We start from the raw sequence: 27,096 nt of genomic DNA, 5'->3' as shown, positions 1-27,096 counted from the left end.
AAATTCAACCGCGTGGTTGAAATGCTCCTTTTTGCCTGCTAAATTCAAATTGACACCAGTGCAACATATACACACACTTATGACATCACATTCAACCCAACTTTTCGTGTTTACCTCGTTTTATGTTGTCAACAATATGTCGCAACGTCGGCATGTCCGATAAAGTGAGGAGGCACTCGGGTCTCCGACAAAAAAATGGGTCGCTCAAACGCATCCCTGTCCACTGTCCTCCATGCGGGGGCCACACAGGTAGCTGTTGGACGGTGCATGCTCTAACCCCCCATCCCTCAAACTGCTCTAGCTCAGGCAGGGACACTCAAACGGGGGGAGGAGGAGGCGGCAGTGGAGGCGGAGGGTTGTTCGAAAGCTACACATACACACACTGCCGACAACTGGGTGGGGGGGTCCGCAGGACAAAGGCAAACGCGTGATACAAGCCCTCCAAAGCCACGCTCCTCTTTAGATTCCCCCTTTTTTTTCCTACCATATATCCCCCCAAACAGGCCCATGCACCAGCAGCCTCGCTCGGCCGTGTGAGCTCCGTCTCCGCCTGGCTTTCCCACGCCGGCTGAATGTGGCCTGACCCCCTTCAGAGAGGTTTGACACGGAGCGGGGACATTTCCGCATTCCTCCCCGACTACAAAGGCTCACCGCCTCCTCTTTGCTCTCCCCTCGGCCTCCTCGTTGCTTTACCATTCATAGTGCTCCTCGCCGGCGGGTTTTGTCTCTCGTGTCAAACTCGGGAGCGCCGCAGGGGTCGGGGAGGGGAGAGTGGAGGTTTATTGGATGGACGGCCACACTATCTATCTCCCCTCGCAGCCATTGAGGAGCTCCCGCGGCAATAATGCGCCAGCGGGGGGTGCAATGTGGAGAGCTCAACCTGGATGGTCCCATAGGGGTCAGGTTCAAGGCCCTGGGCTTGATCTGTGACATGGGGACTCTGCTCCGGTGGTCATTTGGACTACAGTAAGTACTGCAACAGTAGCCTGTAAGCACTATACACAAACACGCACTGCTTCAAGTAATCATTCTCCTTTACTTAAAAATTACACTGTCTGTGAAGTATTGATTTCAATTGATAGTTTGCTGCAATGGCTGCCACATAGGATTTGGGGGACCATATAAAAAAATACCACACATGGGCTTCAATGCAAATTGTAAATATTATTTTCCAGGGCCCCTGTTAAATCATGGCTAGCTATTTCTGCTGTGACATTCTATTGTTTACGGTTATGATAACCCAAGATGAAATCACTATATAAGAACAAGTAATACAACTCAACAATTTCCTCCTTCCTAATATGTGAAAACTTTAAAAAAAATGTTGGTCATGAATACTTTTGTCACAAGTATGTAAACAAACATATTTGAAATTAAATTAAAGATTCATCATTTATATTGTAGGCTTGTCCAACATTTTCTTCTCATGCTGGACAAAGCTGAGACATGACGAGGCCTGATGTCAGATTATCTCAATTTAAAAAGCCAGCGACAAGCGTGTAAGGTGCATTATCATAACTATATATGGAAGCATTTACTGTATGAGAAGATAACCAGGAAAGACACATGAGGACAAGCAAGTCACTTGATTGGTTGATTTTCTTGTGCTCAGTTATTCACATAACCGTTTCGATTCCCAAATTTTTAGGCAAACTTAATGAATTTGCATTTAAAAAAGACGCAAACAATGTGCCAATTACTGTAAATGTGGACATTTACATGTTTTTGTCATCATTGTTTGTGTGAAATCCTCTTTGAAAGCCATCCCCCGGGTAGAATATATTAGCATGATTACTTCTTTTCTTGGGCTGCAAAACAAACCAATTATATTCGCTGTGTGTGGTAAAGAGACCTTAAAACGTTTATGCAAACACATTCTTAAAAGTGAGTGTTGGATATTATAACCCACATCAACTACCACGTCAGTGTTTGACAAAGTAATATATTTTTGTATCAACTTTCCACAGTCTGTGTTTATCTTGTGAAAGGGAATCACTTTCTGGAGAAGAGGGAGGAACGAGACAGCCGTTTGGGGAGCACACTGTCTTCTTTATCGTCATCATTCATCGTGTGAAACTCTTCGAATTGGCGATTTCTTGCGAATGATATATCGCGTCTGCCTTGTTTTAAGTGGACAGAACAAACCAAACCACAAACTCACAGATAATCATGCACATAAATCACCATAACAAGACTTGACAGCGGTTGCAATCTGAACGAAGGGAAAGTCATTCGAGTGAAGGTGAAAATGTGTATGGTCAGTCAAAATGTCATAAATCTAAAGCATTCCCATCCACAGTTATGAATCACAATGCAAGTCGCTGCAAGGCCTCATCAGCCGCGTGTTGTGAGAATCTGCCACTGGCGTCCCTCATGTGGAGGAATGCTGCTTGACGGAGCCACTCCTTTAGGTTTTATATTAATGTCATTTTAAAAATGTGCTGAGTGCACATTTTCGCAGCAACATTATTAAGTATCATTGGATACTTTGGATTGCTGAGATCTCCAGTAAAGATTAAAACATATTAAAAAGGATTCAGATTTAAAAACAAAAAAGTTTTGCGAATGTGCAGCTTGCTTGGGTGTCAATCCTCGAAGCATTCATCCTTCATGGAATTTTGTGACCCCCTTCTTCATCATCTTAAAGCAGACTGATTTCATTATTTTTGGGGGGGATAAAAGGGGTGGAGGAGAGAAGAGAAGTGGCAATAAAAGAGGCAAAAATCCAAATGTCAATGCAAAGACTAATATACTAGGAAGTGTCTTACCAACAGCTAGTCTGTGATGGGAGAACTTGTACTTAGAACTTTTTAAAATTATTATTATTATTAAACTCATTCAAACCCAAAACATAAATAAATAAATATGGGTTTTAATATTGGGCAGCACAGTGGATGACTGGTTAGCACGTCCGCCTCCCATTTCTGAGGACTCCGGTTCGAATCCAGGCTCTGGCCTTCCTGGGTGGAGTTTGCATGTTCTCCCCTTGCCTGCGTGGGTCTTCTCCGGGTACTCCGGTCTCCTCCCACATTCCAAAGACATGCATGGCAGGTTAATTGGGCGTATGGATGGTTGTTCGTCTCTGTGTGCCCTGCGATTGGCTGGCAACCAGTTCAGGGTGTACCCCGCCTGCTGACCATAGTCAGCTGAGATAGGCTTCAGCAACCCTTGTGAGGAACAAGCGGTTCAGAAAATGGATGGATGGGTTTTAATACTTTGTCCTGCATTCCCAAAAAACATATTTATACATTATTTTCTTATTGTTTAATGCTAGATCATACAGAAGGCTTTGATACAGCTTCTGACATGAAGAGGTCGCTTAAAGCAATGGTAGTATTACAAAAAACGCCAGAAGGTGGCAGCAGAGTGTAAGAGATCAGCCAGGGCCATGTTGCAACAAGCTGTGCAAAATGGAAACAGAAACAAATGTACTTTTTTTTTCCTGATGAAAGAAGAGACTCTAATCTTTCTTTTGTTTGGTTCCACGTTTTTATAGCAATAGAACAGAATATTCCATGGACCTTGCAAAATCAATCAAAATCAAATAAAACAGCCGGGAGCAAAGGGGGTTGCGTCAGTGAAAATGGCGAGGAGTGAATGAGTTAAGAGATTGTTTGAATAAAATTGTCAAAGCTATCACAATTAGTATTTTGCTAAATAGATGAATGAACTATGTCTTGATGAATTATGTAATGTTTACATCGATCTCTGCATGTCCCACGGCTGATCTGATGAACCAATAGTGGAACATGTAAACAGCAGACCAAAATAGATCACGTCACATGTAAACAGCTGGCTGTAAATCTTCATTTGGACCAATCACAATGATCAAAAAGTCTCCAAGTAAACTGAAGTATTTTGTATTCCTTTGCAATCCATCGTTGTTGTTGTTGTTTTTTGTTTTTTTTGTAGCGTGCGTGTGGCAGCTGTTCATCAGCTCAGCCAAGAGAGAATTACAGCCTCCCATGTGGGACCAGAGAAGCCAACAAGGGGCAGGTGACTCGCAGTCGCTCCCAGATCTCCTTACACACACGCACACACATGTATACAGACAACAGATGAGATTGATTGTGGGCCTGTCTACCACTTAATAGGGTCGGCAACAGGTAGAGTGAAAAGCTAGTCTCTATAAGCAGACATCTGTCACATCTGCGGGGGGAATCTATCACGTCACTGGTTGATAAGAATCACTGAATCAGCTTTTTATGTCGCCATCTCAAATTTGAGCACAAAATCCCACATCATGCCAGCTGACCATCCGGACTTTATAATGCGTCTCTCTCACTTGATTTCCTCTCTTCCGCTTTCTTGTCTAGTCCCGAGTGTGCGGCGCACGTAAAGCCCCGGCTCTTGTCCCTCTCTTCTCCCCGGCACAGGCCCCCAGACACAAGCCTCTTTCTGTTGGGCCATCGCTATGACAACCAAGCCACTAGCTTGAGGAGGCGACATAAAAACCTGCTCTTTTGCGGGGACACAGGAACACCTGCCGCCTCCAGAGATGGGGAGGGCCAGATCTGGACACACAAATCCATGTGGTCACTATGGTCTCACACACATCTTTAGGACTGTACAAGCTCACAAAGTTAGAGACAAAAGAAGATGTACAGTAAGACTTTATTTCTAATGAGCTGGCAACGCTCATGGAATAATATAATTGAAGGGTGTGGAAGTCGTAATTATCAAATATAGATCAGGTTGGACAGGTTCAGCCTTCATTAGGTGAAATAATTGTGGCATGGCAGTTTTTCTTGTCTCGAGTTGAATACTTACAAATTGTGGTCAAAAGAGACATGATTTCATGACAGCAAAGTATTTGGGGGATAGTGTAGTGGTGTCAAGTAAGTGTTTTACTTTTCAGCAGGCTAAATCGCCATGGTAACCAATGTAGTAACCCCAAATCCTTCTGGGTTTCCCACTTGGTAACCGTGTTAGAAATGTCTCACAACATTTACTGGCCACTTCATTAGGTACAGATAATGAATGCATTGTTTGGTTGCCAAATGATAAAAACATTGGCAACATCTCTTAGTATGATGTGCAGTTTTGAACCACAGCAAACTACAAATAAAAATGCAGAATTTCACAAGTTCATGTTAAAGATTAGATAACTCTTAATATGGAAAAAAAAAAAATGCACTGAGTTGTCACCAGCGTCTTACAAATGCAATTATGCCATCTACTGGCAGCAAAATGACCTCACCACAAATCAAGATCACACTCGTTTTTTACAGTCCATCTTTTTAATTTGAACTTAAATTAATGAATTATTATGATATTACTGCATCAATGACAAAAAGATGCAGCCATAATTCTATTAGTTTACCGTTTTTTTCCCACTATTATGTTAACATTAGTATGAAAACTTAGACAAAATATATTATTATAGTTTTTATTGTACATTTAGAATAGATCTAAAATTAGCGCTTTATTGTGAGTTAACTATTGAAGCCATGCGATTAATTACGATTCAACACTTTAATCACCTGACACCCCTAAAAATAGTATATTATAAAACAGTGTAAATTTAACCTAAGAATAAACAATAGTCCAGACCAATATTCATAATCGTTCATCTCCTGTATGCACTCATTATTGTCATAACATTAATCTCATTCAGTCAAATTTCTTGCTTGGTTATTAATGGGTTACTTAAACTGCGATTTGCCCAATTTCGAGCAAACCCACCCTAAATGTTCTTCAGTCTGAATGTACACTGGAATTACTGAGAAAATCCAGATGTCCGCAGAGGTTCAGTGTGGTCTTATGTATGCATGTGTGCCTAAAGTTGTGGTTATAGTGTGTGTCTTTAATTATTTAAACAAAACCAGGATCCTGTCTAAGTAAACAATGTGAACTGTTTGACCTCAGAAATAAATGATAATTACATCCTCTCCAGCTGAATACAAAGAACAGATGTTAAATGTGTGTTTGGGTTTTTGTTAAGCGTGAAAAAGGAATTAATGTCATTCATTACTCAGTAGTCTAAATCTCCTGCATCCCCATTAACTCAATCAACAAGTGTCGGTTATAATAAGCGGAGGCTGCTGGCTGGCGTCCTCTTGATCCAGGCGGAATATTCTGGAAGGACTGGCAAAAGAACCTCTAGGGCCTAGCTGCTGTTCATTAAGAGTATTAATGATTAACTGAGAATGCTATTGTCCCCTCGGGTCCAGCTGTCCTTCCTCTGCCTGATCCACTTCGATGCCTCTGGGCCACATACTGAACTCTATTCATGTGTTTAAGTGACAGCTGCTGCTCACTGTTTGCTTGTTCAATTACCTACAGATGCCGGTAAACAATGAGGCAACAAGTAGGCGATAGAAGAGATTATTTGTTTTGTGATTAATTAACGTGTTGACGTGAAATTCACAATCACGTTTTAGTGTTGTTCTCTGTCACCGGCGTATGAATGAGTGACATGTCAAATTTCTTTTAACCTAACAAGTAAATTTATTAAATAATAATAAGAAAAAAAAGGGCTTGATGGAAATTCTTAATTCATGGGACAGAAATAAAAGAAATGCGTGAGTCATGGTAGATCTGGCTTAAAGGCTAGCTAGCATGCTACCATAATTTGTTGTAATGTGTTCTTTTGCTGACTATTAGTGTTTGACTTCCGATATTTTTAAGATATTGATGATGTTATGTTTCCTTTGATCACTTGAGATGTATTTTGCTTAGATTAATGGCACAGACACAAACATTCTCTCTGGATGTAAAGGGTAGCACAGTGTATAGCTAACGTTAGCTAACAGGCTATCCATTATTTTGTACTCGAAGACAATCTGTCAAAACACAATACATTTTTTTCATTGTTTCAATTCAGGTGAACAATAGTCACTCGTGTCTGCCACCCAGAACTACATTCTGAAATGTCCCTTTGAGAATTTACTTGGTTGTCTGGAATCTGGCGAGTCTACTCACGTAATATGAACTGCTACTTCAATGAGTTAAAATTATATTATTGTCTTTATGGGGCTTGTCGCTTCTACACGTCACAGTCATGTTATTATTAAGACATTTGATATCTAACTTAAATCGCGATGACTCCTTTAAGGAATTTATCAACGATTGTATCAACCATATTTCATAGTCAATCAACCATTAGGTCAGCATTGTTTGTTTGATTTTCTTCACACCTCTCACTGATTGCATCAGCTGCTTGTGGCCTTTACATTCAAAACAAGGAATACCTCTGTCTTACGATATCGCAATGAGATACTCTTATCCACTCATCTCTTTTCTTACAGGAACTATGGTATCTCTTATCTGTACAGTGTGCTGGTGGGAACCACTAAGACACATGCGGGCAGACCTCCAGATGTGATGTTAGGCCTCGGAAAGGAGGTTGTGGGAAACTGGGCATTACACTGAAGTGAGTACCTTGCACACTATTTGCACACGAGCGCCCGGAAGTTCATGTTGAGTGATGAAAACCTGTAGCGTGTTCCATGACTTAAAAAAAAAAAAAAAAAAAAAAAAAAAAAAAAAAATAGGCAATGCAGTTCCTTTTAAGCGTGTTTTTATGTGCGTCTGACTTCATGCATGCTGGTTTTGCTTTACTTGAAAGTTGGCAAGTAATATTAATGCCCCGTTTTACCTCTTATTGGTGGCAAGTACAGTGTTGTTTTCCCTTATCCCGTGTTTTACGATGGTGTGAAGCATAAAGGACAAGCACAGACCTGAGCAAAGGGAGGACTGATTTTCATCCTGTGATGGCAGCGTGTCTTAGCAGCCAGTTTATTGCAGGAGCGAACATAGAGGTGGCTGTGTCCATTCAACTCTTTATGCATGCACGTGCAACCAGCCACACAAACACATGCCCTCAGACACCAGTCGAGTTTGTGGCGTTTGCACTGAGGTAAACATCAAATTTTTCAAATGTGTGTGTTGGATGAAAGGCATTTTGCGTTTCTCACTTCAGGGAAATTAAAGAGTTCATGCTGCGATGGAATAAATGTTCACTTTCATTTCTATGCCCGTGGTAAATGTTAACTAAGACATTCTACACCAGCGCGACTGGAGTTGACAAATTTTCCTCATTTGCTCCACATTTCGCACAATAAGAGATTGAGTGCTACACCTGCTCTATGTGAGGACATTTGTTTTTGCACAGAACCGAGCCAAGCCTAAGTGAGTGAGTGTCAACTAGAAAACATTTCATCGGTGCCAATTCCTGTTAAAGTGGAAGTCAACCTTCAACATTTCTTGACAATAATATGTTATATGTGACCTCACTCGTCTAAACATGACATTCTGATTAATATTACATTTTTGGAATATGAGTTATGAAGCAAAATCCAGCCGTTTTTATCCAGGGGGCAGCCATTTTGTTACTTGCTGTCGCCTGAAGATGACATCAATGTTGCTCAGGGCAACAACCAATCAGAACTCACCTGTTTGCTGAAGCTGCACTGTGATTGGTTGTTACATGAGATCTGAGAAACACTGATGTCATCATTTGTTAGATGGATAAAAACGGATGGATTTTGCTGCTTACTCATATTCCACTAACACAATATTAACCAGAATACCATATTTAGACTAGTGGGGCTTCATAGAACATCCATCCATCCATCCATCCTTTTTCTTGACTGCTTATTCCTCACAAGGGTGGTGGGGAGTGCTGGAGCCTATCTCAGCTGACTTTGGGCAGTAGGCGGGGTACACACTGGACTGGTTGCCAACCAATCGCAGTTCATAGAACATATTATTATTAAAAAAATAAAATAAATGAACCCCCAAATTTCTATAAACAATTTGTTCTCACAAGCCTAAACACGGTATTCTGATTAATATTGCATTTGTGTACAGTTTTTACCCATCTTGCCCAACTCTCAGCCATTTTGTCACTTACTGTCAACTGAAAATGACATCACAGGTAACAACCAATCACGGCTTAGCTTCAGAATACAGGTGAGCCGTGATTGGCCGTTGTACTAGGGATGTAACGATATCTAAACATCACGATACAATATTATCACGATATGAAGGTCACGATATGATAATTCTCACGATATTGTGTGTGCTTTTGTACATAACAGCAATGCATATAAACCACCTACAATCTCTAATAACAATATTGAGGCACTTACTTGCTAATGCAAGCACACATTGATTGCTTCACAAGCAAATTAGGTTCCCTTACATCTGACAATTAGCATAGATTTTAAACATAAAAGGCCAAAATAAACCTCATGAAAATTAAATTGCACTAACAAACTAGCCACTAGAGGGTGATAGAACTGCACAAATGGAAATCAACCTGACTTTTTTTTTTTTAACAGATGTGTTCCTTTTAAATATTGTGAACATGACGACGACGATATTGTGGCAGTTTTAATATCACAATAATCACGCCCTTATCCTAACATCCCTACGCTATATCCTGAGCAAGTATGCCATTTTAAGTCAACAGCAAGTGGCAAAAAAGCCGCCCCCTTTGAATAGGAAAAAGGCGGGTTTTGCTGCTTAGCACAAGCACAAGCGCACTATTAATCAGAATGCCATTTTTGATCTAGTTTATCTTCAAGAAAATTTTGGGATTGACTTCCCCTTTAAGAGTCGCGCGTGCTTCATCGACTTGGCTTTTAATAGACAATAAGATTTATATTTTCAAGTGCATGTTTGACTGGTGACAGAAGAGGATCTGGGTTACAGACAGCAGGATTTGACATTGGCTTACTTCCTGTCATTGACTGCGGGTCACATGGTGAGTGCGTGGGCGCTACCGCGCTAGATAAAGGAATGCGTTAAAAGGGTTAGGCTCCTTCTACCAGACAGTGTCACATGCACACAAACACAAAAAAACCTAACAGCTGGGTGCATGTGTGCGTTGTATTCAAGAAAGAAGTGAAACTAAGCAACATCTGCATTTGTTCTTACATTCACTGCATGTTGACACACTCACACTTCAAACTTCCAGATTGTTATGAATGAAGTTCAGTTCAGTTCCTGTCAGGCACTCGGTTCAAGAGAGCAAAGGGAGCCGCCTCCCCTGAGAGCGATACAAAGGTTCAATGGTGCGGCGGTCAACAAAGTGTCATTCTTGTGCAAACTTAAGTGCATAGCATGTACGTGAATACACCCACACACACACGCACGCTGCACAACATGTGCATCCAGCATTCCCAGTTTCCTTCTGTTATAAATCTTAGCGTGTGAATGGAACTTTGCCATCCAATCAAATCACTCACATAGCATGCAAATATCCTCACCCCTTTTCTTTGCTGCCTAGCTACTTCTGTTATTAAATCGCTCTGTCTTTCGAGTAGAGTAACATTTGTGTAAGGAAAGCCAAAAAGCATTTAAAGTCATAATCAGAAGTGTGACATCCACTCATCAACATCCGTTTTCATTCAATAGTGCCTATGTGAGGTGCTTGTAAATGTGCGCGTCCTTTCAGGCAGAATCTAAGTCCATTTGTTAAAAATATACAGCTGTATTTATCTTCTTATATACCACTTGTCAGAGAGAGAATGAGAAAGATATGTGAGTCTGTATAACCGTGGGCCAATGACACCCCATGTGGCCCCACTGTAATGACTGCACCACATACAGACACATCACGTGCCAATGGTGTGGCCTTGATGTGGGCTGCTGTGCTGTGTCTGCTTTGAGTGTCTGCAGATGGAGGCCAAAGGCTTCCAGTGAGCAGGAATGATGGCGAGGGAGAAGTATCCACAAAAGAGAAAAAGGTTTTAGTTGCTAGATTCTTATTGGGGTTGAAGTCGAGTCAAATCGATTCATACTTTGAGAGAAAACCATCGAAGTATGTAGAATAGAAGTTATTTCATGATTTATTTATTTTTTTTAAGTTCTTTGAAAGTTTTATTTTTTATTTTATTTACTTATTTATGTATTTATTTTTTTAAGTGCAGTTCTTGCCCACACATAATTAGACATGGAGCTTTACTTCATACCGCTGCCCTCATTCTTTGTTGAATAACCAGAGCTAGCATGGCTAGCCTCTATTGTCATCCACAGCTAGCTTAATTTCTCGGACCAGTGTTAATTTTGACGAGATATTTATTTACTTTTAGTTATAGTCTTTTGATTAAAATTAACGTTTTGGTCATAATTTTGTCATTTGTTCAGTCGACAGAAATAAAGAGCAAATTTTAGTCGACTAAATTGACAATTTTTTCCTTCAGCATACATTTCAACTTTTATGCAGAAAATTATAACACCTGCCACAGTTTGGCTTTAGCCACTTGTGCTAGCTAGCTAGCTAGCTAGCTCCCTACCAGGTAAACGAGCACCCGAGCTAGCTAGCATCTGGGACTAAAGCCTAACTGTGGCTTTCTAGACCTGGATTTACCACCTTTGAATCTGGTTGAACATTAAATAAAGTGCAGTGAACAGTTTATGAATTTTCTCCCACCCGCGTAACATTCCTTCTTCTGAATGGATTTTGTGAGTTTTCGTTACTGTGTTGTTTTTCTTTTAGTCATTGATGAAATTGTCAATTTAAGTTATTGCCATTGTCTCAATGAATGGCTTCAATTTTAGTTTTAGTTTTATTTGTGTCGCAAGAAAAATTTGTGACGAAAAATATGCTGAAAATTTGTCGTCAACGAAATGATCCCTGTCTCAGACCCGTGTAAATGTATTGAGACTCAAAACCTGATTAGCGATTAGTCGACGTCAACCTTTAAACGTCGATGTAGAGTCGTCAAGTTGAAGTTGACACATTATTGTGTAGTCGGCTAGTTGGCTAATCGGTTTAAACCCTGTTAGCCATTAGCGAAACATTGGATAGTTTTAAAAACTTGAATTACCAGCGCACGGCAATTCGAGAGTTAAGTAAAATTGACCTTTCAGGGGAGCTGACTCGCACATACCTACTATTGCATATATGCTGACTGGCTAAAACATTAAGTACACATGAACAAACATTGAATAGAGTGAGTGCTAGCCACTAATTAGTCCACGCTGCTCATGCTGTAAATTATGTGACTGAAAATAGTGGGTACCTTGACCTTATGCAACAGAGCCCTTCCTTGGCCCAAGCACCGCCACGCCGCAAAGTTGTGGAAATTGGTTTGGATGCTTTTACAAAAACCCTTTAATAAACAAATAGTGCTTCCTATAAAGACTGAGGGAAATAAATGTGCCATTCACGCACGTCAAAGAAAACATTGTACCACAAGTACATACGGACATGACAGGATGATGAGAATGAAGATGAAGAGCACGATGCAGTCCAGTCAAGTGGAGCAGTGGCGAAATGTGGCAGCAGAAATGGAAAAAGTGACATTTTCAAGTGCTGCAAGAGGGCCCCCCCATTTGAGGTTGTGTCGCGTGTGCGTGACTCAGCTTTGGCGCCCTGCTTCTTGGAGAGCTGTCACGCCAGGTCACGTTGTGTTACATCTGATAAAACGCACAAGAGTTTCGTATGCGTGTTAATCGATTTGAGTGTATTGATCAGAGTCATAGACGCATCGAGTGGTTATTTCAGTCTTAAGATAGTTTAGGGTGAATTGATGCATTCATTCAATTCATCATATTGAAACGATGATTTTTTTAAAACTATATGATATTGACCATATAGTGGGATTGTTCTGCTTCTTAGGGTGTCACTGACCAAGTCAAAAGGTCACAGAATTAGGTTCCATTTGTGTTCCTCAAAATCCTTCCTTCTTGTTGAATAAGAACTAAACATACTGCACAGATCACATTCTATGGACCGGGTGTGCTGTACATTTTGTTTCTTCTACAGCACTGCAATGATGAATCTTCAGCTGTTTTGTATAGTCAACAGTATGAGCCATTCTTGTAGGTTCAACAAAATAATCAAGAAAAAAAAAATACTCCTGATTTGAATCATGCATCTTTACAACATCTTGAAATTAGCTGAAAAGAATGACAAATAACCCTCAAGAATATCAGGTGGATCTTATAGTCACATGATCATAAAAAAAAAGAAAAAAGCAAATAGAGATCGTCCACCACATGCCTTTTATATCTAGTCTCAAGGCATCACAAGATCAGGAAACGATAAACAATATTTATTTTCCAATCTATTGTTGTAAATGCTGAACTATTCAGAGCTGTTAACACTGAAGTCACAACTTGGGGGGAAAAAAAAATAAAAAATAAAGCCAACCATTACTTCAGTTTGCCTCATAACCGATTGGCTTGGGAAGCGGTGTCATAAAAAGTATCTTAAAAGATGTTGAATAAACTAACACGAAAGTGCTGCAATGATGATTTGGTGACTTTTTATGCATGATGGGAATGATGCAATGCCTCCATCTATTGGTTAAATTGCAACTTGCATTTAAAAACAGAACAATGAAGCCAAAACTGCTCTGAACGGTTATGCTTGTAATTGATCAAATGTACGAATAATGTCAGAAAACATTTTAAAAATACATAAAGTAAAGCCACATAAAGTAATATAGGTATTGCTTGAATAGGGAAATGTATGGTTAACCCCTTATAAGGTAAACAATATAATAGACATCCACTAGACATTACATAAGGTACACATGCAACTTTGAATCAAAAGCATAAAATTGCACCCAAAATTACTATTACGCCACTGGACCATAACTACTTTTGGTATTGTCTAGATTTGTTAGACAATGTGTTTGGAAAGTCACTCTGTATCTATGAGTTTTTTGTTTTTTTTCCCCCAACACAGTTTTATTTAAGTTTATAGAATTCACGAGGTCCACTGAATTGTATTGAAATGGTCCGATAATAAATATTTAAATAACTTAGCCTATATATATATCCTGCAGTTATGGAAATTGGAACCTCCTAAGTCAAATATCCACAGGTGGTAAATCTGACTTTACAAAGTCTTGAAATGTCATCTCTGTGGCAGCAAAAAAAAAAAAACTGAACTGGTGTTCGAGATTGAGAAGTTTTGATTATATAGCACCCTGTCACCCGACCTCGGATGATGGGAAGAAAATGGAAAAAGTTCAACTTTACAGCCCCTGTGTGGACTTTTCTCTGGCATGGCCACTTTAGAGTGCCTCATTGTAGCGCCATGGAAGAGCACTGTGATGACCTGGTTGGTTATATTTCAGCCAATATATTTACATGGCTAGAAAGATGCTAGAAAAAGTAGTGTTCCTTTTTCCACGTGCTATTTGATGGGCAGATGACAGTTGAGTGGGGCGTAGTTTCAACGAATTCGGCGGACACGCCCACAGCGCTTGAGAGCAGAGAAAATGGCATGATGGTTTCATCATTTTAAAGCCTCATTTTATATACAGTAATTGCCTATTTTTGTTCATCATTAAATGTAGGCAGGGTTGTTATAATTTTTAGTGTGTCAAATTTAGAAGAAATGTTTATTTACACTTTACAGGGACTTTAAGGATGTCAAAATGCAACTTAAATGAAGGATTTATGATGACCTGAAAAGTAAAACAACAACTCAACAACCCCTTATAAAATATGGCATCCGCTCCATATTGTTTGTATTCCTACATTTCTGTGTGTACTGTGCAAGTGTGCGTGTTACATGAACCCACACTCCTGATTGTTCGTTTTCTTTCCATGGTGCCATCACCAAATGAAGCATTCATTTACACTGCCAACAATGGCTTAATTCATTAAATACGTGCCAAGTTTCATCACATATTCAATGCTCCAACAAATATCTTCTCTTCTTATGCTTCTGTCTTTTGATATTTTTCACTTCCTGATGAGGGTCTGAAACTTGAGTGCAATATGACCACTGTATACTCTGTAACGAAACCAAATGTTGTCCCTAATTGGTTTTTTTTCTGTTTTCTCCCTACACACCTCAAGGGCTTGACATAGATACAGCTTTCATTCTAGTATCTGAACTATTCATTTACACATTTATGTCTCAGATTCTATGACGGAATGAAACCCTCAGCCTTGGGGCAGGACTATTTGTGCGTGTGCGGCCCATACTGTCCCGTCACTCAACCAGGTGGACTTCTTCTTCTTTCCCCCCCACCTGATGTCACATGGGAGGGGCCTCGCTGCCGAAGCTAGCTCCTCTCATTTCCCTGGCAAATGTAAGTCACCACAACCAGTCACACTTCTCTCCTCCCTCCTCTGTCACCACTCTACCACCTCCCTTCCTTCATCCCTCATTCCTCACGTCCCAAGAGGAGAAGATGCCATGGAGGCCACGGGGGGACTGGTGGTTTGCGTATGCTTGATTTTGGTCCTCATAACAGGTGAGCGCTGCTGATGGGATGATGTGATTGATGTAGAATGTTGACATGACGGAAGTTTTGTTGATTTTCTCTTTTTTAATGTTAAGTTAGGAATTGGTCTTCAGTAATTAAACACACCTGAGTTATTAATTTTGGTCTTTTTTTTTTTTTCAAGTTTAGTTAAAAATCAAAATACACGTATAACATTAAACGTGTAAGAACATTTAGAACCAAAAGTAACTCAAAAGTACTTCCTCTCACCATGAAAATTCAGCTTAAGTGGTTTGTTATTGTACTCAAAAAGTATTAAGATCACATTGGAATATGTTTTAAGTAAATTGTAATACTAATAATCATAATAATAATACATTTTATTCGTATAGTGCTTTTCAGAAGACTCAAAGACACTTTTCAAAAATAAAAACTAGTCAAAAGAAAAATGTAAATAGAACGTCTAAATATTTACAACAAAAAAACAAAAACAAAATTGTGTGGCTTTTATCTAGTCTATTGACACATGATTTCCATAATCCTCACTGTGTAACTTCGCCTTTTGAACGTCGCCATCTCACAATCATTTTAAAAAGTCACTGGAAAGAAGAAGTGAGCACCACTGCACTCTGACTCATTTGAAACCTTATACAAACATATCTAAAAATGTTAATTGTTGATTTAAAATTAAGGAAAACATGTACATCCTTAAGGAGATGTGTTTGTCTTATCTGTGAGCAAGGTGGGTTGCATTTCGACACGCACCGGCTGACTTTATTTAGTGTCCAAACAGCTTACATGGCTGTGAAGGTGATAAGAAGCAGGTGTGTGTATGTATGGGCCTTCACTTGTAATTGTTTGAAAGTGCATGCGTGCATGTGTGGTACACTCCCCACCATCACTTGCAGCAGCAGTATGACCACAACAATGACCACTTTGTTTGGGGACAACAGTTAAGCGGCGGGCTCGGCACACTTCTCCTCATTTGGTCTTTTCAATGTGTCCCAGCTGGTGTAAACGAAGGCGCACGCCTGCAAGTGACAACGCGCGCACACGCAAACTCGCCTGCAGGCCTGGGAGAGTGCAACGTGTTGCAAGGGTGTGGGTGCTGCATCTATTATTTAGTACATAACTGCCAGTAGAGTAGCTAGGCTATTGTGATAAGCAGCGTGGAAACATGCGTAGGAGGAAGTAGCATTTGGTCAGAAAGGTGTCAAACATACTTTACTTACTACATTTCAGACCATATTACATTTTTCAGTTAATTAACTTACTCCAACCCAAAAACGTGCAAATACGTTTTTAATACTTTGTCCTTCACTCCCAAAAACGTATTTACACGTTTTTGGGTTGGAATGAGTTAATACGGGACATGGCTAACGTCAAGTCCAAACGTTTGGAGGGCTGCAAACAGAAAAATTGAAGAACATAAAGGGGTCTTTCAGAATTCTTTCATACCTTTAATTTATGAACAAAATAATACTAATCCTCCAAGCAATGTCATATTGTTGATAATTTGTTTTAAAAAATAATTACCGGTATAAGCAAATTTTGGGGTGGTCAGCAGCCCCATGAACCCTTCGAAAAAATCCGCCCCTGTATTATGATGCTCATCAAAATGAGAACCAAAACAAGTAAGTTGGAATAAGTTGACATCATCAAGTGGAATTTGACAAGGAGCAGAAAGTAGAAGAAAGCATCTTTTGCGTTTTGTTACTATGACATTGTTAAAGTTAAATAATCATTTCATGACAGCATTTCGAAATTTTGGAGCTGCATAAATTCAAGCCTAATTTTAGTTGTTGATCCTCACTATGAACGCACCAACCTGATCTGATTAGATTTGTAAGACAGATAAACTGAACATGCAAATAGGATTTTCCATGTCAAATTGAAACTCCTACCATTTGCATTAGACCTGAATTAAGTATTGATAAATAATGATAATGATGATGGCCCCCGTCTCATCCACTAGTAGCACATTTTGTTTGTGCAAGAATGACGGAAATAATTATTTTATTTTTATTTATTTTTTGTTAATTAAAAGGTTTGGATTATCGCCAAAATGTAACGGCATATTTCCTAAGAAGTAAACAGCATGCAGAAATACATGCAAAGATGAGCTTGTTGACAGTGTGGACATTTTTGGCTAATATTAGCCAGTAAGGACCTTCACTTTGCAACTGTGTACTGTTGACAAATATATTTTGAATTTCAGAAAGGTTTCAAGTTATTGCTATTTAACCATGATAGGGGAAGTCAACCCCAAAAAAATTATTACACTCATTATGGTCAGCCACAAGATTCTGATTAATATTGCATTTTGGAAACTGAATTAAGCAGCAAAACTGACCTTTTTTTCCCCCATTTCATTTGGCGGCCATTTTGACTATGATGTCATTTTTCAGTCAACAGCAAGTGGCAAAATGGCTGCCCACTGAGATGGGGGGAAAACAGGTGTATCTGCTTAAAATTATGAGGACACCGGCTTGTTGCAATGTGGCCCTGGTTGATCTCTTATACTCTATTGCCACCTGCTGGCAGTTATTGTAATAACTACCATTGCTTCAACTATTTTCTTCAGTTCAGTGGCTGCATCAAGGCCTTCTTTCTGCTCTAGCATATATATATATATATATATATATATATATATATATATGTATATATGAAAAACAAACTAACATGAAAAACGTATAAATACGTCTTTGGGACACTGGTAATTGAAAGTAGAACGTCTTTATGCGTTTTTTTGGGAGCAAATGACTTAATCAGAATGCTGTATTTACACTAATGGGGGTGCATAGAACATTATAAAGACAATTTTGGGGTCGACTTCTCCTTTAACCTCATCAAACTACACATACAATTCGATGAATATCATTTAAGCTGTGTAAGTGTAAATATGATGATATACTGTAATTAAATTAAAATACACACCACACACTCACACACACGCATATGTATTACTCAAGTGACCTTATACAATTAATTAACAATTTTATTTAGCAGATAATAAGAAAAAATACAAATATGTAAAGCTGCTCAACATAAATATATTCAAATAAGTTTACTCCATTTATTGTATTCAACTGTAGATCAACTACATATTTTTTATGTAGAGCAGAGTACATAAAGAGAGATTTATACATATTTTATTTTATACATTGGAGTGGAATGAGAACTGGGAAAAGGATAGTTCGAAAGATCCCAATGTGAGCAAACAAGTGAGAGTCTCTTTACAAGTTAGTGCCTCACAGTACCACCACCCCCTCACATGCTGCTCTCCGCCTGGCGTCCAAACAGAAACAAAAAAACGACTTTATTCCACTTTCCCAACTTACGAGACGAAAAATGTGCGGGGAAAGCAATCAGTAGTTGCGAACAGTCTCCTGCCAAAAGACACCAGCCAGCTCAGATGAATTATTAATGGTGCTTATGTAACATAATAAAGGATAGAAAAAACAGCAAAACTAATAATCGGCTCCTATTTATTGTGCTGAACTCACAATATATGCACGGTTAGAAACATCAGTTGTTGATGTGATATGTTGCTAAGCGTTGGGTTACCTGCAGACAAGCTTCCGTGGCGACAGCGTGGCGCTACAAATCAACAGTTATCCAGCGAATTTAGACAGCCGGCGTGTTTGTTTTGTGCGGCGTAAGGTTGAAAGACAGGTCTTGTCCTCGTCAAACAACAATGGCAGCGGTGAGCTGTGTCAATATTAACTCATTACAGTTTGAGGATCTGGACAACTTGGTGAAAAGGATGCAGATAGTCGAAATAACCTCTGAGACCAAGAGGGCAGATTAATTCTTTAACATGAGCAAATCACAATTCAATGATATTGACATCTGAATTGCAAATGTTTTCTTTACAATAGTCAGAATGTTCAGCTCTGATTAACATTGTTGGAGAAGTAGTGTACAGTAATGCAGAACTTTATATTGATACAGTTGTTTTGTTGCTTCTCGTTAACTGGAAAAGCTAATTCAGGTGAAGAGATGAGTCGTTCACAGTATGTCATGCCCAGTTTACATCAAATATTTCTGTAATAATGTCCATATAAAATAAGCTTTTCTCATTCGGGTCACAGCCCAGCTGACTTTTGGGTGGGTTAGAGTTAATCAAATTCAATTTCACAATGTAGTAACATGCTTGACTAGCGCAGATAGAAAATTGGATTCTGCGCAATAGTGTGATGGAATGCAGCCAACTCTCGGTCAATTGAAGCAGCTCCCCTCATTCTCTTTAAAATCAGGGCGGTCGTACTTGAATCCAGACTCGACATGATTTTTTTTTTTGTTGATGTCTCGGTGTTTACTTGGACTCTTTGGCATTTGACTTGGACTCGGCCATTGGACTCGCAAAATATTTGTATAAATTTGACTGAGCCATCTGATTGGTGAACCGGGTCATGAGCAGGGTTATTGGAATTTTGGAATTTTCATTTCAGTTAGTTTTTATTTCATTTTGAGTTTTGTTTTTTAAATTTAGTTAGTTTTAATTATTTTTCAGGGCGGTTCTTTTAGTTTTTATTAGTTTTAGTTATTTTAAAATGCTTAGTTTTAGTTTTGTTTTAGTTAGTTTCAGTGTTAGTTTTCATTAAAAAAAAATTTATTTGTTGTGTGCAATATATAATAATGGTAAAATTAAAACACATTACTTACTGAGAGTTGAATTTCGGCTGAGTAAAATTAGAGCAATTACCAAAGACTACAACGAAGGATATTTTCTCGATAATTATAGTTAGTTTTAGTTAGTTTTATCAACATAAAATGTAATTTCAGTTAGTTTTTGTTTTTTATAAAAATATTTTTTGTTTTTATTTTATTTCACTAATGAAAATGTTTTTTGAATTTTAGTTTTAGTTATTTCGTTAACTAAATTACATTATTTATGTAGTACAGATTAATTTATTGCTTATTGTTGCTACAAAAAAAAAAAAACAGGGGAAGAAGACCTTGAAAAAGTAAATGTATACAGTATTTGAAGGGAAAAAAAATATATTACATTATTTTTCCAAATTATTCATCTCTACTCTAGACAGTGCTCAGCAACTTTATGTACTAAAATCTCTTCTTTACCACTCACAGATGTCAGTGCAAATTTCATCCACGTTTCTTCATCGACCCGCCACGGCATCGAGGGCAAGTCCCTACGTCTGCCCGTTGAGATGTACTTCCAGCTGGACGAGGCGGAGATCCAGGGAACGTGGTCGCACACCACCATGAGTGGCATCAGGACCACTTTGGTTTCATTTACCAAAGAGTCCACCATCACTGACATGATGCACCGCAACCACATCATTTTCAAAGAGCCCAATATGTCTTTGCTGATACGGAAATTAAACCAGCGAGATGAGGGAGATTATCACCTCAACCTCAACATAGAGTTTCTGAACAAGTCGGGGCAGGTTTTCAAAGAGGAGAGAACAGTGCGTGTGACTGTGGATGGTGAGTCAGCGCTTGTTTGATGCAACCATTCATGTCACTTATTGTAGCAATCTCTAAATGCACACCTTTGCATTTGCTTCTTAGTTCCCGTGTCCACGCCAGTACTTGAGAAGAGTCCATCTGAGGCCGTAGTTGAGGACAAGGCCAACGTTACGTGGACATGTTCGGTGGAGAGGGGAACACGAGTTGTGTTTCAGTGGTACAGAGACAATATCCTTGTGGGTGTCAATGACAGATATCACTTTGCTAAGGACAAATCCACGCTGCTGATCAGTCCTGTGAAAAAGGAAGACAAGGGAAGTTACCGCTGTGTGGCGAGCAACCCTGTCAGCCAGGAGAGATGCCGAACGGCCGTGGAGCTCACTGTTTACTGTGAGTGGAACATCTTTCACTTCCATGCCCCTCGTTTTGGGAGTCATGTGTAAGTGCAGTATCACACAGTCCAATGTTAATTGCAACGTATTCAGAAGATAGAGGGCAGCACGGTTGACTAGATGGATGGATGGATGGATGGATAGACGGATAGCTAGATAGACGGATAGACGGATAGATGTATAGATTGATGATAGATAGATGGATAGATAGATAGATAGATGGATGGATGGATGGATAGACGGATAGCTAGATAGACGGATAGACGGATAGATGTATAGATTGATGATAGATAGATGGATAGATAGATAGATGGATGGATGGATGGATAGACGGATAGCTAGATAGACGGATAGACGGATAGATGGATAGATTGATGATAGATAGATAGATAGATAGATGGATAGACAGATGGATAGATGGATAGATGGATAGACAGATGGATAGATGGATTGACAGATGGATAGATGGATAGATGGATAGACGGATAGATGGATAGATTGATGATAGATAGATAGATGGATAGATGGATAGACAGATGGATAGATGGATAGATGGATAGACGGATAGATGGATAGATGGATAGATTGATGATAGATAGATAGATGGATAGATGGATAGACAGATGGATAGATGGATAGATGGATAGACAGATGGATATACGGATAGATAGATAGATAGATAGATAGATGGACGGATAGATAGATAGATGGACGGATAGATGGATAGATTGATGATGGATAGATGGACAGATAGATGGATAGATTGATGATGGATAGATGGACAGATAGATGGATAGATTGATGATGGATAGACGGATAGATGGATAGATGGATAGATTGATGATAGATAGATAGATGGATAGATGGATAGACAGATGGATAGATGGATAGATGGATAGACAGATGGATAGATGGATAGATGGATAGACAGATGGATATACGGATAGATAGATAGATAGATAGATAGATGGACGGATAGATAGATAGATGGACGGATAGATGGATAGATTGATGATGGATAGATGGACAGATAGATGGATAGATTGATGATGGATAGATGGACAGATAGATGGATAGATAGAAGATAGATAGATAGATAGACAGATAGATAGACGGCTCACCTGTTTGAGCTGAGCCCCACTGTGATGTCATTTTCAGTCAATAGCAAGTGTGGCAAAATGGCCGCCCCCATGATAAATAAAAACATGGGAATTTTGCTGTTTCATTCATATTCAATAAATAAATAACTGCTCTATTTCATAAAAAGAAAGTCATTTTGTCCAATGATTTGGTAGTGTTTCATAGGCCTATTAGTAGAATCAAACCCAATCTGGTTCTAGCTTCTAGTTAATTTACAAATATTTCAAAACACATTTTCCTCCACAGGTTGAATCTAAGTGGGATTTGCACTAATCCAGGCTCAAACTGTCACCATTAAAAAACTCTGTAGAATCATTTTAACATTCCCAATTGTAGGTCCTATTTACCCCTAATATTTAGCCTCTGTTTTATGCATTTAATCTTTCTATAGTTGACATTAAATTAATTTTATTTCTTGGATTCTAAAAATTAGCAGAAAGATTTTTCCCATCTCACATAACATTTAATTTCCAGTTTTCTTGCTTTCCCTGACCAATTTCTGTCCTCCCCAGATGGCCCGTACAACTTAGAGGTAAACTCAGACCAAGGCCTCCGCACGGGCGAGGTGTTCACCATCAACCCTGGAGAACTGGTCTTCTTCAACTGCCAGGCTGATTCCAACCCGCCCAACAGCTACGTGTGGATCTCCAAGCGGCGCAACGCCACGCAGGTCATCACCGAGGGCCCGCGGTTGGAGGTTCTCTCCTACAGACTGGCCCAGGCGGAGGAGTACCTGTGCCGTGCCTTCAACAACGTGACTCAAAAGCAAGACGAGACCCAGTTCACCTTGGTGGTCGCCAGCCTGGGAACAGGTGGGTGGGAAAAGCAAAAGCGTAGAGCTACCGATTCTATGCTCAGCCGGGAAGTGAAACTTGATTATGACTACCATGAAACAGGAACAGTACATTTTTTTTTTTTTTTAAATCTCTGTTGCTAGGTTCCCCTGCCTGCAGTCTGTATTAAAGTTCAGCATGTGGGAAAGCAAACAGAGCATAACAGCTGTTGTATTTGTTGACAAGGTTTTATAGCATGTCGGGATTCGGTGTGGAACATTGATATGTTGTCACGGTGATGTAAAGAAAAGGCACAGAGATGGCTCCTGCTGATTACTGGTTAGGGTTTAACTAGTCTACAAAAGCCGTGGTGACTTCATTTTCTTTAGTATTTTTTTGTTTTTTTTCAACAGTGACTAACTAATAGGGATGTAACGGTAACTGCAATATTGTGATATGGCGATATTAAAACTGTCACAGTATATCGTCGTCGTCATGTCACGATATGAAAAGCAGCACATCTGTTAAAAAAAAAAGGCAAGTTGATTTTCATTTGTGCAGTTTTAGCACCCTCTGGTGGCTATTATTTAGTGCAGTTTATTTTCAGAAGGCATGTTTTGGCCCTTCTATGTTTCAAATCAACATTAATGGTCAGATGAAGGGGAACATAAGAGTCAATATGAGGAACTCAATGTGTGCCTACATTAGCAAGTAGGCTAAGTGCCTCAATATACATATTATATTAAATATATATTTTATATCTAATTTTTTTATTATTTTTTTCCTTTGCTGTGATGTACAAAATCACAATATTATTTATTTATTTATTTATTTATTTTTTTTAGTATGAACTAATTTTTTTTTTACAATATTGTGATCTATTTTTGTATTACCAACCTCCCAACAATATCGTGATAATTATTGTATCGTGACCTTCATATCGTGATAATATCGTATCGTCATGTTTGGATATCGTTACATCCCTACTAACTTAAATATATATATATATATATATATATATATATATATATATATATATATATATATATATATATATATATAATTTTTTTTAGAAAAAAAAAAGTATTTTAAGGTATTAATTGTACATGAAAGATTATGACGTTACCAAATTAATACTGGTCAAAATAGTAACTTTTTGCTGCTGAAAATGGCTCAATGAGTCAACTATCCCTTTAATTTTTTTAATCAGATTAATCACATCTTAGAATTTTGATTAATTGCTTTATTAAAAAGGCGTTTTATCAACATTTTCTGCCTGCCAAATTTGAAGGGCACCTGTTCTGTGTTAATTCTTTCGACATTTAATGTTATGAGGATGTCGTCAACATTTTTTTTTTATCCTCTGTATACGCTCAACTTCTTCTATTTCTAATCAGTTAATTACTTGCATAATTTAAAAAAATGACCCTGATATGAACAAATATTCTGAATGTCATACACAAACATTTATTAAATGCTTTACTTTAATGCATGTAGTTGTGCTACCTCTAACGTAACCATCAGCTGTCTGCTGGACAGGATCATCTGTGGTCAAAATTAATAGTATGATTGATCTGTGTACTGTCAGAATTTTTTGTGATTAAAATGTGTGTTTATTTCTGTTTATGTTTAGATTTTTTATTAATTTTTTAATTATATTTTATATCCATTTTTATTTTCACTTGTATTTATTTATTGGATGTATTTATTGTGTTTGTGTGTCCTTTCAGTAGTTCCAAACTCCTTACAGATTAGCTACCGCACTCCAAATGCAATGTAAAGGTTAACACAAATATATCCGTCCTGTGTTTGTTTGCAGGAAAAGAGAAGCACACCCAAGATAATAATTCTGTTTCCCCACTGGCTGTTATAACCGTGTGTTCTCTGTTCATCATCGGCGGCATGCTGCTCGTCTTTTTTCGGAAAGACTGTCACCCAAAGAGAGGTTCGAATATCTTTTTTGCTACTCATTTATGGCACATCATTCTACATTTTCTGCTAGTACTTCATTTTTCCATTTCCCTCTGCCCATCCTGTCTGCAGTGCTCATGAGAATTTATAAAAGGTAAGAAGGCAAACAAATTACTCTGCAAATTCTGTATAATATTTTACTAACCAGAACTACTTTTTGGCAGACCCATCTCTGATCAGAAACGGCCACATCGATCAGGTAAGACTTGGCACACAACGCTTCTTTCCAAATGAGTAATTATCTTTTCTGTATATGAAACAACATATGGACAAAGACTTAGTTTTAATAGAATATGTTCATTAACAGGACATGAGGATGCAACTGAAGACTTTGGTATCTATGAATTCGTCTCCATCCCTGGGAAAATGGAATCCACACAGGTATATTTTTAACTACACATTTATTTGATCAGAAAAAGAGCTGTTAAATGGATGTTTTTCTCCGGTCCCGCAGGCATCCTGCAGATCTCTGGCTCGCCTGGAGTCACTTCAGGATATGCACACCACAATCTACGATGTGATCAGACATGTTCCTGAAACCCCTGGGCAGAGTTTGCTCAAGTGACTTTTAAGTCCTCAACTTAAAAAAAAAAAATGCTATTTGTGTATGTTTTTAGACTCCTGTCAAAGCCCAAGGCACTGTTTTTAGTGACTCACTGTTTACACAAGAGCTGATCGAGACTTGTGCGAGCACACAATCGTATTTTGCACTGTTGTCGTCCACAGTCTAGGACAGATCATTTATTTGATTAAGGTAATTTTATTGTAATCACTTAATTCAAGATGAAGATACACAAGGTGATTTCCTGAACTCAATTTCTACGGTAAATATGTGTAGGAGGGAAAATGTGTGTGTGAGATAAAATATTAATATATTTTATTTAAAAAAAAGTCAATTTAATGTTGTTTCCAAAAGACAGTGAGTTTTATGACACTAAGGTTTTATTAAGTATTTTTTGTAAATTAGGGAGTAAGATGAAAAACTGTAAATATTGTACATAGATTATACTGAGATTCAATTGAAATATGATTCTATAATGCTTTATTCTGATTAGGATGTTTCCTTCGGATCTATTCATGCCTATTTGAGACTGTTAAATGTAGCATTTGTCTGCATGGATAAAGATGAATGCTGAATAAGGGAAATTATTATTATTATTTTTTAATTCATGTACAGTTTGTATTTCCTACTTTGTTTTTTATTTGAATAAAGATGACAATTTGACTTTTTTCCCCCCATGATGATTGAAGCCCAGAATTCCAATGGAATAGAATTCTGCTGTCGCTTGTTCTGTCACTTGTGAAAAACTTGGAATCGCTTCAGACTAGTCTGCTTGGCTCTAGACATCCTGCATTGATATGCTGCTGTGATGCTGTGATGGTGAGACACAGGCGGGAGCAGGCGGATGCTTCGACATGCTGAGCGCACTCCACCTGCCTCTGCTGGCACCTTGTCATGAGAAGATGAAAAATGAAGTGCCTGTTGTTGGTGGATACAGTATCTCAGACTACCAAAATATATTCTAAGGTTAGAGGTTTAAGAGCAAGATAGAAATTATTTTTGTTATAACGTGACAGCCAGAAAATGACAAGGGCTTAACGCTAACGTGGTTCCATTAGAGCGCCTCGTTGTCGTGACATGTAAAAACCTGCTGTACTGAATATCCCTGAGATAGACAAATGGATAGATATATCCCTACATACATGACAATTTTTCAATCATTGAAATCTGACAGCATTATTATCAAAAATCTGCTCTGTGTTGTGTTAAATTTACAAGACATGTTTATTTTCACTTTACAGGGATATTATATTAATGTAATCTGTTCCATTAGCAACATAGGCTGTGCTTGAATGGAGGCTATAGAGAGTTTGCTCACCTTCATTTGACTGGGAAATAACTTGGGGCTTCATTAACCAGGAACTATAGCTAAAGAAAAAAAAAAAAAGGTCTAAGGGGGTAATTTACAAGGTTGCTATAGTGGCTCTTGCAGTGCGGTGGTATTTGCTATTAAATCCGAGTCTAGTTGAAATATTCAACATTATATACTGCATTACTAACAACCATTGCACCGACGGAAAAATTCGGGTCTTTATTAACTTGACTTGTGTGTTGGGAAAGCCAGTTGTTGTTGTTGTTTCATATTTCTCCACCAGAGGTCGCTGCAGCAAGTCATTCGCATGATTTGTTTGGCACAAACAAACGATCCTATTTGATCAATTCAGAAGAGTAAGTTTTTT

At 38.6% G+C, this 27,096-nt stretch overlaps 2 protein-coding genes across 7 annotated transcripts in view; one reads left to right on the top strand and one right to left on the bottom strand.

Annotated features, from left to right (window-relative positions):
* The window catches only part of cdk6 (cyclin dependent kinase 6), a 30,994-nt gene extending 30,099 nt beyond the window's left edge, over positions 1-895 (bottom strand). Inside the window, exon 1 of the mRNA XM_077507262.1 lies at positions 115-895. The gene's annotated coding sequence lies outside the window, so the exon portion shown is untranslated. The remainder of the gene's footprint in view (positions 1-114) is intronic.
* hepacam2 (HEPACAM family member 2) lies at positions 373-26,080 on the top strand. 6 transcript variants are annotated; one of them, XM_077507256.1, is made up of 13 exons: positions 374-966; positions 3,913-3,996; positions 7,278-7,375; positions 14,838-14,920; positions 15,103-15,173; positions 20,238-20,597; positions 20,682-20,969; positions 22,624-22,923; positions 24,704-24,829; positions 24,928-24,949; positions 25,020-25,054; positions 25,163-25,236; positions 25,310-26,080. In XM_077507256.1, exons 5-13 carry the CDS (start codon positions 15,116-15,118, stop codon positions 25,418-25,420), a joined length of 1,374 nt encoding a protein of 457 aa, XP_077363382.1. In that variant the 5' UTR covers positions 374-966; positions 3,913-3,996; positions 7,278-7,375; positions 14,838-14,920; positions 15,103-15,115; the 3' UTR covers positions 25,421-26,080. The 6 variants fall into 6 exon arrangements, with proteins under 6 accessions (XP_077363386.1, XP_077363382.1, XP_077363383.1 ...); XM_077507257.1 differs by having other exon boundaries at positions 7,251-7,375; XM_077507260.1 differs by lacking the exon at positions 15,103-15,173 and having other exon boundaries at positions 373-966; positions 14,838-15,008.
* Positions 26,081-27,096: the final 1,016 nt, after the last annotated feature.

This window comes from Festucalex cinctus, chromosome 19 (genome assembly GCF_051991245.1).
Source record: "Festucalex cinctus isolate MCC-2025b chromosome 19, RoL_Fcin_1.0, whole genome shotgun sequence".
Lineage (NCBI taxonomy): Eukaryota > Metazoa > Chordata > Actinopteri > Syngnathiformes > Syngnathidae > Festucalex > Festucalex cinctus.
Note: the sequence above shows the minus strand (reverse complement) of the source record. Positions and strands in the feature narration are given on the sequence as shown.